The 12371-nt window shown below is 39.4% G+C and overlaps 1 protein-coding gene across 1 annotated transcript in view; it reads left to right on the top strand.

Moving 5' to 3' along the window:
* The window catches only part of BRIP1 (BRCA1 interacting helicase 1), a 186596-nt gene that overhangs the window by 74868 nt on the left and 99357 nt on the right, over positions 1–12371 (top strand). Inside the window, exon 11 of the mRNA XM_043902887.1 lies at positions 7085–7239. Coding sequence (XP_043758822.1) covers positions 7085–7239 — 155 coding nt within the window. The remainder of the gene's footprint in view (positions 1–7084; positions 7240–12371) is intronic.

Raw genomic sequence — 12371 nt, forward strand, 5'->3', positions numbered from 1 at the left:
CTCCAGGTTGCTCTGCCAGGGAACTGCATGAGGCAGGCCCTGGGTTGGGTGCACTTCCCAGGTCTAAGCTGCTCAGGTTCAGGTTCTCGGGTACTCCACAAAGGCGCAGACTTGATTGGGCCTGCGCTTTGTGCCCTTCCCAGGTCCAAGCCGCTCAGGTGACCAGGTGCTTGGCGAGCTCAGTCACCCCCAGTTGGAGGTTGCATCTTACCGCCTCCCCCGTCCCAGCCGCTCCGTTTTCTGGGTGTACAACCCGCGCGCCTTCTCAGGTGTGCTGTGTGTCTCTTCTGGGGAGCTGATCTCTGGCTGCGACCCTCGCAGCGGATGTCGACTGTTCAGAATCCCAAGAAGTCTTGGTTAGCAACGAAGCCTGCTCGCAGTTTGGTAGAGGATGCCTCTCTGGGGCCGTGATTGCCCCCTTCTGGCTGGCTGCCCTCGCCTGCCTGTCTCCTGCAGGGGATGGGCCGGTCTGCAGCCGGCTAGCTCTGCTCAGTCCTTTGTTCTGTGAGTGGGCCGGCAGTGTCTTAGGTTAGGGCTTTCCTCGGGATAGTTATCCACAGTTGGGTTGCTATCTCAAGTTAGTACCCTCAGATTGCCCTCGGGGGCCCGGTCCTTACCCTAAGCAATGCAGCCTGCACCTCCCTGTCCAGTCCCTGCTTGCTAGTGGCAGATGTGAGCGTCTGGGCTGCTGCTCTGCTGGGAGTTACTGTTAGGCACGTAATCTGTGGGTTTTACTTATTTATTTATTTATTTATCCTCCCAGTTATGTTGCTCTCTGAGATTCCAAGACTCGCCAGAGACCCACTGGTGAGAGTGTTTCCTGGTGTTTGGAAACTTCTCTCTTTTTTAAGACTCCCTTCCGAGGACGGATCTCCATCCCTACCTCTTTTGCCTCTCTTTTTATCTTTTATATTTTGTCCTACCTCCTTTTGAAGACAATGGACTGCCTTTCTAGGTGCCTGATGTCCTCTGCCAGCACCCAGAAGTTGTTTTGTGAAATTTTCTCAGCGTTCAGATGTTCTTTCCATGAATTTGTTGGGGAGAGAGTGGTTTCCCTGTCCTATTCCTCTGCCATCTTAGGACCGCTCCCCTGCTCCAGTGTTTTTGCCTGGAGAATCCTATGGACAGAGGAGCCTGGTGGGCTGCTGTCCATGGGGTCGCACAGAGTCAGACACGTCTGAAGCGACTTAGCATGCATGCATTGGAGAAGGAAATGGCAACCCATGCCAATATTCTTGCCTGGAGAATCCCAGGGACAGAGGAGCCTGGTTGGCTGCCTTCTATGGGGTTGCATAGAGTCAGACACAACTGAAGCAACTTAGCAGCAGCAGCTAATTTTAGTGCATTCAAATGTATCCATGTTTTTTCTTTTATGAATTATAATATTTGAGTTTAGTTTTAGTTCTTGCCTTCCATGACATTTTTCTTCTAAGAGTGTTAAAGTTTTCTTTTTTAAGAAATGTTTTCAACCACCTGGGAGTCAAATTTGTTTATGTTCTGTGGTACAGAATCCATTTTATTTTGTATGAATTTTCTCAGCATCATTTACTAAATAATCCATCTATTTCACTCTGATTGTAATGCCACTTTTTTTCATATATGTGTAAGCTTATTTCTGGACTCTGTTTGTCTAAGTTACATAATTTGTTAGTTACTGTAGCATTAGAAAAATGCTGATGCATGGTAATAAGGCATATCTCCTCATTTTATTTTCCTTTGGAATGATCCTGGCTGTACGTTGCCTTACTCTGCCATTTGAATTTTAAAATGAGCTTATAAATGTCTATGAACAAATCTGTTGGAAGTTTGACTGAAACTGCATTAAATTTATATATTAATTTAGAAAGAATTGACGTATTACAATACGAAGTTTTTCATTCATGAACAAGATATAGTTTTAATCATTTATTATCTCTATATATCTTTCAATAGAATTTTGTAATTTTTAGAAGTCTTATTTGCTTTTGGTTAGATTTATTCCTGAGAAGTTATAAAGTTTCTATTTCTTTTTCAAATGGTATAATTAAAAATTGCTTTTTCTGATTCTTATCAGTATATAAAAATGGTAATTGATTTGAGATATAATTCACATACCATAAAATTTACCCTTTAGAATATACAATTCAGTGGTTTGTCCTGTAGTCACAGAATTATGCAAGTATCAATGCTGTCTCATTTCAGAATATTTTTGTCACCTCAGAAAGAAATCTTATACCCGTTAGCAGTCATTCCCATTTGTTCTTACCCCACATCCTGAAAACCTCTAATGCACTTTCTGTTTCTGTGAATCTACCTGTTATTGTGACTGCCTTCTTTCACTTTGCATAATGTTCTCAGGGTTCATCTATGTTGTAGGATGTATCAATACTTCATTCCTTTTTATTTCCAAATAATTTTAGATTTTATGAAGTTACTGTACTTTGTTTATCCATTATCAGTTGTTTCTACTTTTTGGCTGTTATAAACAACGCAACTATGACCATTCATACACAGATTTTTGTGCAACATATATTTTCAGTTCTGTTTGGTATGTACTTAAGAGTAAAATTCCTGGTCCACAAAGTAACTCTGTGTTTAACTTTTTAAGGAACTGCCAAACTTTTCCATAGGGGCTGTACCATTTTACAATCTGATCAGCCATGTACAAGGATTCTGATTTTTTCCACATTCTCACGAACACTTGTTTTCATATCTCTTTTATTATAATCTTAGTAGGAAGAATGCAGTGATATCTCAAGATGATTTTCTTTTCTTTTCCCGAATGACTCATAATGGCAAACAGTTTTTCAGCTGCTTATAGTGCATTAATATATATTTGGAGAAATCTGTATTCAAATCCTTTGCCCATTCTGAAATTGAGTTGTCTTTTATTGTTGATTGTTTAAGTTCTTTCTGTATTCTGGGTATGAACAACATACTGGATATATGATTTGCAAATATTTTTTCTCATTTCATAGATGCAGTAGTATTTTTACTTATTTTAAATTAGGTTAGGGAGATTTCCTTTGATCCTAAAAAATTCATCATTGTGATTATTGAATTGTTTAGAAGTTAATTTTTACCACAGTAATGTAGCAAAATGGCTGTCTGAGGATGCCTTACAAATAGCTGTGAAAAGAAGGGAAGCAAAAAGCAAAGGAGAAAAGGAAAGATATACTCATTCGAATGCAGAGTTCCAAAGAATAGCAAGGAGAGATAAGAAAGCCTTCCTCAGCGATCAATGCAAAGAAATAGAGGAAAACAACAGAATGGGAAAGACTAGAGATCTCTTCAAGAAAATTAGAGATCCCAAGGGAACATTTCATGCAAAGAAGGGCTCAATAAAGGACAGAAATGGTATGGACCTAACAGAAGCAGAAGATATTAAGAGGAGGTGGCAAGAATACTCAGAAGAACTGTACAAAAAAGATCCTCACGACCCAGATAATCACAGTGGTGTGATCACTTCACCTAGAGCCAGACATCCTGGAATGTGAAGTCAAGTGGGCCTTAGGAAGCATCACTATGAACAAAGCTAGTGGAGGTGATGGAATTCCTGTTGAGCTATTTCAAATCCTGAAAGATGATGCTGTGAAAGTGCTGCGCTCAATATGCCAGCAAATTTGGAAAACTCAGCCCTGGCCACAGGACTGGAAAAGGTCCGTTTTCATTCCAATCCCAAAGAAAGGCAATCCCAAAGAATACTCAAACTACTGCCCAATTGCACTCATCTCACACACTAGTAAAGTAATGCTCAAAATTCTCCAAGCCAGGCTTCAACAATACGTGAACCGTGAGCTTCCAGATGTTCAAGCTGGTTTTAGAAAAGGCAGAGGAACCAGAGATCAAATTGCCAACATCCTCTGGATCATCAAAAAAGCAAGAGAGTTCCAGGAAAACATCTATTTCTGCTTTATTGACTACGCCAAAGCCTTTGACTGTGTGGATCACAATAAACTGTGGAAAATTCTGAAAGAGATGGGAATACCAGACCACCTGACCTGCCTCTTGAGAAACCTGTATGCAGGTCAGGAAGCAACAGTTAGAACTGGACATGGAACAACAGACTGATTCCAAACAGGAAAATGAGTATGTCAAAGCTATATATTGTCACCCTGCTAATTTAACTTACATGCAGAGTACATCATGAGAAATGCTGGGCTGGAGGAAGCACAAGCTGGAGTCAAGATTGCCAGGAGAAATATCAATAACCTCAGATATGCAGATGACACCACCCTTATGGCAGAAAATGAAGAAGAACTAAAGAGCCTCTTGATGAAAGTGAAAGAGGATGAGTGAAAATGTTGGCTTAAAGCTCAACATTCAGAAAACTAAGATCATGGCATGAAATAGATGGGGAAACAGTGGAAACAGTGTCAGACTTTATTTTTTTGGGGGCTCCAAAATCACTGCCGATGGTGATTGCAGCCATGAAATTAAAAGACACTTACTCTTTGGAAGGAAAGTTATGACCAACCTAGACAGCATATTAAAAAGCAGAGACATTGCTTTGCCAACAAAGGTCCGTCTAGTCAAGGCTATGGTTTTTCCAGTGGTTGTTGTATGTATGTGAGAGTTGTACTATAAAGAAAGCTGAGCGCCGAAGAATTGATGCTTTTGAACTGTGGTGTTGGAGAAGACTCTTGAGAGTCCCTTGGACTGCAAGGAGATCCAACCAGTCCATCCTGAAGGAGATCAGTCCTGGGTGTTCATTGGAAGGACTGATGCTGAAGCTGAAACTCCAGTACTTTGGCCACCTCATGTGAAGAGCTGACTCATTTCAAAAGACCCTGATGCCGGGAGGGATTGAGGTCAGGAGGAGAAGGGGACGACAGAGGATGAGATGGTTGGATGGCATCACCAACACAATGGACATGGGTTTGAATGGACTCTGGGAGTTGGTGAGGGACAGGGAGGCCTGGTGTGTTGCGGTTCATTGGATCGCAAAGAGTTGGACACGACTGAGCGACTGAACCGAAGTGACTGAATGTGTGAACATAATTTAAAAGTCAGTGTTGTGGAGTGATTGTCCTCCAATTAAATAAAATAAGTAAAATTTTTAAAAAGTCAAGAAAAGCATCATCTGCCTTACTTTCAATTTTTACTTTTCAGTGGCTCTTTTAACTCTTCTAATGGTTTCTCTGATAATTAACCTCAATTTTCTAAATAACATGTAGATTCAGCTACTTTTTAGTTTTCAAGTTTTGATATTCTCTATTGATTTCCAGTAAAGTATGGTGAGGATTCAGCTCCTTTATACACACACTTTCTCTCTTTCACAAACACACACACACACTCCCTCTCTTTTCCTCTCTGTCCCTCCCTCTCTGTTTTGTTTTCCTCCTGTCTTCTTTCCCTTTCTTCACGCTCCATTTTTTCAGCATAATTATATTAATATTCACTGTGCATGTCATCATATTTTATGTTATCATAGTTCATAATAGTAAAATCATGTAAGTTGCTTGATTAAATTTTAATACGATTCTAGTTTTACTGTGAAGTAATAATTAGTTGTATGTGTGTGTGTTTCCCCATTTGGTTAGTTTTCTATTTATCTATAAACCTAGCTATCATTGTTTAGGTACCCTAACCAGAGGTAGCCTTAGAGTTGTCTTATGGTTCAGTAGATAGAATTTCATTCAGTCCTTTTATTTTTACTACAGTGCCTTATCGTCAAGAGTTCAGAAATTGCTTAGCTTACGAAGTAAATTGCCAGTTGTCTGCCAGTGTTGGAGAGGAATAGTAGCTTTCATGTAAGGTGTTTCTCAGGGAACTTGATTTTTTTTTTTTAAGAACAGTTTAGTACCTGTCTTTTGTTAATAATTTGTACTGTTGAATTATTCAAGTTCATGTTATCTTTTTTTGTTGTTCTTTATTTTTGAAAAATATTTTTGCAAGGATCTATTGTATAGCACATGGAACTCTGCTCAATTTTATGTGCCAGCCTGGATGGGAGGGAGATTTGGGGGGAGAATGGAGGCACGTGTATGTATGGCTGAGTCCCTTTGCTGGTCACCTGAAACTACCATGATGTTGTTAATCAGCTATACCCCAATACAAAATAAAAAGTTTAAAGTCTGGAAAAATAAAAATAAAAAAATTTTTTTGTATCATTTAATGTTTTGTTCAGTGGAGACTAATTTTACTTTTATAAATGTGTATTATTTCACAATATATCTGGATATTGAAATTTTGTCTTATTTATCCCATTTCCCAATTTTATTTTCATTGATTGTATTGCATCGCTCAATTGCTTAGGCATGTCCAACTCTTTGCAACCCCAGGGATTGTAGCCCACCAGGCTCCTCTGCCCATGGAATTTTCCAGGCAAGAACACTTCAGTGGGATGCCATTTCCTACTCCAGGGAATCTTCCTGACTCAGGGATCAAACCTGAGTCTCTTGTGTCTCCTGTATTAGCAGGCGGGTCTTTACTGCTAGGCTCACTGGGATGTCTTCTTTATCCTATTTCCCCATTTTATTTTCATTGAACACAGATTTTATTGTCAGACATCAGAGTTGTCACCAGTATCTTTTACTGCTTCAATTGAAGCGACTTAGCAGCAGCAGCATTCGGAGTTTTCTCTTTCACAGTGTGGGAAATTTATCTTAATGTCCACACTTCTGTCTTCATTTAAACTTATAAGCCATATAAAAATTAATGAGCCAGTTAGCATACATTTTGTATTTAGCATGTATTCTTTTTTTGATTTTTTTTTTAAAATTTAGTAGTCATGATTCTTAGCATAGGCATAGTCCCTGGAGGTAATTCAGGGATTTAGGTGGCAAATCAGATTTTTAAGCTTTTTAGAAACCATTTTGTACATTTTTATTTAGCCTGTTGCTTTTGAAGGGCACTGAATAAAAGTCTAATTGTCTGAACACATAATGAACCTTCTAAATGTGTTACTTCGTATTTAAATGTCTTTGAAGAGGATTTGAGAATATATGGAAATTCAGAATACATTGTTACCACTTGCATATTAATGTTTGACTAAAATTTCAATTTAATTTGGGTTTTATTAACAGGTTTAAGAATTTTCCTTTTCCTCTCTTTTCCCTCCTCCACCCCTAACCAGTACACTTAATATGGTAATTTCTTACAGGGACATTTTTCTGCTGTCCTTCAAAGAGAAGAAAAAGTCCCATCAATTCATGGTAAAGAGGAGGCAAGAGAAATACCTATTATTAGTGCTTCAACTCAAATAATGCTCAAAGGACTTTTTATGGTGCTTGACTATCTTTTTAGGCAAAATAGCAGGTAAGTAAAGATATCTGGTCTGAATTCTTCCTCTTAAAAATATTAGTGTTACTGGGTGCTAGCTACTAATTTTATGTGAGTACATGGGATAATGATAGACAAGTGGTATAAATATTGCTCTTACTGGCACAGACTCAGTCAACTGATGTTAGTTTTTGTTAATGAAAATGAGTATTGAAACGAGTAAATAAATACATTTAATTAATTCAGCCTTAAATTTACAATCTTCTAAGACTAAATTTAAGTCTTCTTTTAAGTATAATTTATATATGTTTCTTCCAGTGTTAGAAAGTTTTATTGTGTAAATCCTCTGTTTAATAAAATGTGAAAGCAGTCAACTTCCCACACACTACTCCTTAAGTTATACTACAACCTGGCTCCAATTTTTTTTAAGATTTTTTTTTTTTTAATGGCAAAATATCCTGGAGGCTCAGACGGTGAAGAATCTGCCTTCAATGTGGGAGACCTGGGTTCTGTCTCTGGGTTGAGGAGATCCTCTGGAGAAGGGCATGGCAACCCACTCTAGTATTCTTGCCTGGAGAATTCCATGGACAGAGGTGCCTGGTGGACTACAGTCAATGGGGTCGCAAAGTGTCAGACACAACTGAGCGACTGACACAGACACACAGACACACACACACATGACTGAGTGACTAACACACACACATACACACATACACACACATGACTGAGCGACTAACACACACTCATACACACACACGACTGAGTGACTAACACCCACACACATACACACACACACACAACTAAACAACTAACACACACATGACTGAGTGACTCACACACACATAAACACACACACATACACATGACTGAGCGACTAACACACACACACATACACATGACTGAGCGACTACAACACACACACACACACACACACACACACACACACACACGTAATGTAGGGCTTCCCAGGTGGTGCTAGTGGTAAGAACCCGCCTGCCAATGCAGGAGATATAAGAGACAGAAGTTCAATCCCTGGGTTGGGAAGATCCCCTAGAGGAGTGCATGGCAACCTACTCCAGTATTCTTGCCTGGAGAATCCCATGGACAGAGTAGCCTGGTGGGCTGCAGACCATGGGGTTGGATGTGACTGAGGCAACTTAGTATGCATCCACGTATACATAATGTAAAACTGAACAGTTTAAACATTCTAAGTGTACATTTTAATAGCATTAACTGTGGTCACATGGTTGTGCAGCTATACCACTGTCAATTTCCAGAACTTTTTCATAATCCCAAACAGGAACTCTATACCCATGAAACAGTATCTTCCATTTCTCTACCACCATAACCTTTGGTAACCTCTGTCCTACTTTCACCTCTATGGCTTTGCCCTTTTTGGTGTCTCCTTTTGTTTTTAAAGTTAATGCATGTTATAACATACATCATTCTTTTTATGGCTGAATGATATTCTATTAGGGAAACCATTCAATATCACAGTAATCCAAGACTATGCCCCAACCAGTAATGCTGAAGAAGCTGAAGTTGAACAGTTCTGTGAAGACCTACAAGATGTTTTAGAACTAACACCCAAAAAAGATGTCCTTTTCATTATAGGGAACTGGAATGCAAAAGTAGGAAGTCAAGAAACACCTGGAGTAACAGGCAAATTTGGCCTTGGAGTACGAGAATCAAGCAGGGCAAAGGCTAATAGAGTTTTGCCAAGAGAATGTACTGGTCATACCAAACACCCTCTTCCAACAACACAATAGAAGACTCTACACATGGACATCACCAGATGGTCAACACCAAAATCAGATTGATTATATTCTTTGCAGCCAAAGTTGGAGAAGCTATATACAGTCAGCAAAAAACAAGACTGGGAGCTGACTGTGGCTCAGATCGTGAACTCCTTATTGCCAAATTCAGACTTAAATTGAAGAAAGTAGGGAAAACCACTAGACCATTCAGCTGTGACCTAAATCAAATCCCTTATGATTATACAGTGGATGTGAGAAATAGATTTAAGGGACTAGATCTGATAGAGTGCCTGATGAACTATGGACGGAGGTTTGTGACATTGTACAGGAGACAGGGATCAAGACCATCCCCATGGAAAAGAAATGCAAAAAGCAAAATGGCTGTCTGAGGATGCCTTACAAATAGCTGTGAAAAGAAGGGAAGCAAAAAGCAAAGGAGAAAAGGAAAGATATTCCCGTTTGAATGCAGAGTTTCAAAGAATAGCAAGGAGTGATAAGAAAGCCTTCCTCAGCGATCAATGCAAAGAAATAGAGGAAAACAACAGAATGGGAAAGACTAGAGATCTCTTCAAGAAAATTAGAGATACCAAGGGAACATGTCATGCAAAGATGGGCTTGATAAAGGACAGAAATGGTATGGGCCTAACAGAAGCAGAAGATATTAAGAAGAGGTGGCAAGAATACTCAGGAGAACTATACAAAAAAGATCTTCATGACTTAGATAATCACGATGGTGTGATCACTCACCTAGAGCCAGACATCCTGGAATGAGAAGTCAAGTGGGCCTTAGGAAGCATCACTACGAACAAAGCTAGTGGAGGTGATGGAATTCCTGTTGAGCTATTTCAAATCCTGAAAGATGATGCTGTGAAAGTGCTGCGCTCAATATGCCAGCAAATTTGGAAAACTCAGCCCTGGCCACAGGACTGGAAAAGGTCCGTTTTCATTCTAATCCCAAAGAAAGGCAATGCCAAAGAATACTCAAACTACCACACAATTGCACTCATCTCACACACTAGTAAAGTAATGCTCAAAATTCTCCAAGCCAGGCTTCAGCAATATGTGAACTGTGAGCTTCCAGATGTTCAAGCTGGTTTTAGAAAAGGCAGAGGAACCAGAGATCAAATTGCCAACATCCTCTGGATCATCAAAAAAGCAAGAGAGTTCCAGGAAAACATCTATTTCTGCTGTATTGACTATGCCAAAGCCTTTGACTGTGAATCACAATAAACTGGAAAATTCTGAAAAAGATGGGAATACCAGACCTGCCTCTTAAGAAACCTATATGCAGGTCAGGAAGCAACAGTTAGAACTGGACATGGAGCAACAGACTGGTTCCAAATAGGAAAAGGAGTACGTCAAGGCTGTATATTGTCACCCTGCTTATTTAACTTATATGCAGAGTACATCATGAGAAACGCTGGGCTGGAGGAAGCACAAGCTGGAATCAAGATTGCCGAGAGAAATATCAGTAACCTCAGATATGCAGCTAACGCCACCCTTATGGAAGAAAGTGAAGAGGAACTACAAAGCCTCTTGATGAAAGTGAAAGAGGAGAGTGAAAAAGTTGGCTTAAAGCTCAACATTCAGAAAACTAAGATCATGTCATCTGGTCCCATCACTTCATGGGAAATAGATGGGGAAACATTGGAAACAGTGTCAGACTTTATTTTTTTGGGCTCCAAAATCACCACAGATGGTGATTGCAGCCATGAAATTAAAAGATGCTTACTCCTTGAAGGAAAGTTATGACCAACCTAGATAGCATATTTAAAAGCAGAGACATAAAAAAAAAAAAAAAAGCAGAGACATTACTTTGCCAACAATGATCCATCTAGTCAAGGCTCTGGTTTTTCCAGTGGTCATGTATGAATGTGAGAATTGGACTGTGATAAAAGGTGAGTGCTGAAGAATCGATGCTTTTGAACTGTAATGTTGGGGAAGACTCTTGAGAGTCTCTTGGACTGCAAGGAGATCCAACCAGTCCATCATAAAGGAGATCAGAGCTGGGTGTTCATTGGAAGGACTCATGCTGAAGCTGAAGCTCCAATACTTTGGCCACCTGATGCAAAGAATTGACTCATTGCAAAAGACCCTGATGCTAGGAGGGATTGGGAGAAGGAGGAGAAGGGGACGACAGAGGATGAGATGGTTGGATGGCATCACCAACTCGATGGACATGGGTTTGAGTAAACTCCGGGAGCTGGTGATAGAGAGGGAGGCCTGGCGTGCTGCCATTCATGGTGTCTCAAAGAGTCGGACACGGCTGAGCAACTGAACTGAACTGAACTGAATATTCTATTGTGTGTGTACACCATATTTTGCTTATCCATTTTTATATTGATGGACATTTGTATTGTTTCCACTTTTTGCCTATTGTGAGTCATGCTGCAATGAACATTGGTGTACTAGTATCTGTTTTGAGTCCCTGTTTTCATTTCTGGGTACATACCTAGCAGTAGAATTGCCAGATTATATGGTAATTCTGATTTAACTTTTTTGAGAACCACCATACTATTTTTCATAGCAGCTGCACTTTCTAGATTCACATAATTATGCACAGGAGTTCCCAATTTCTCTATACCCTTGCCAATACTTGTTATTTTGGTTCTTTTTTTTTTTTTTGGATAATAGCTATCTTAATGAGTATAAAGGGTTTTTTTCTTTTTTTTTTAAGGGTTTTGATTTACACTTCGCTAATGACTAGAGATGTTGATCATCTTTTCATTAGCTTATTGTTCATTTCTATATTTCTATATCTTCATTGGAGAAGTGTCTGCTCAGGTCCTTCGTCCATTTTTGAATGGGGATTTTTTTTGTTTTTTGAGTTGTAAGAGTTATTCTGCATATTAATTCTGTTTCAGATATATACTTTACTAATATTTTTTCCTATTCTGTGTGTTGTCTTTTCATTCTCTTGATAGTATTCTTTGATGCACAAAAGTGTTTAAATATTAATGAAATATAATCTATTGACTTCTTTTTCTTTTGTTGCTTATGCTTTTTGTATCCAGTTAACAATGGCCAAATATGATGTCATCAAGATTTCTGCTGTGTTTTCTTCTAAGAGAGTTTTGTAATTTTTAGGTCCCAGGAATTTTTTTTTTTGACTGCGCCCCATGGCATGTAGGATTCGTGTTCCCTGACCAGGGAACAAACTCATGTCCCCTGCATTGGAAGCTCAGAATCTTAATCACTGGACCACCAGGGAAGGTTTCCCCCCCACCCCCCCACCCCCGGCCCCCGCTAGTATTTTTATAAAATTCTCTCCACCTAGTGCAAGGTTCCTGACTTGGACTTTCTCTCTGAAGGTAAAATTAACAGTCAGTATTACTCTGAGGACATGGTAGAGAATACCAAATTTTATTCTGTTTAAGCTTAGATTTATAGCCTCTTATGGAGAGAATTTAT

This window comes from Cervus elaphus, chromosome 5, assembly GCF_910594005.1.
Source record: "Cervus elaphus chromosome 5, mCerEla1.1, whole genome shotgun sequence".
Taxonomy (NCBI): domain Eukaryota; kingdom Metazoa; phylum Chordata; class Mammalia; order Artiodactyla; family Cervidae; genus Cervus; species Cervus elaphus.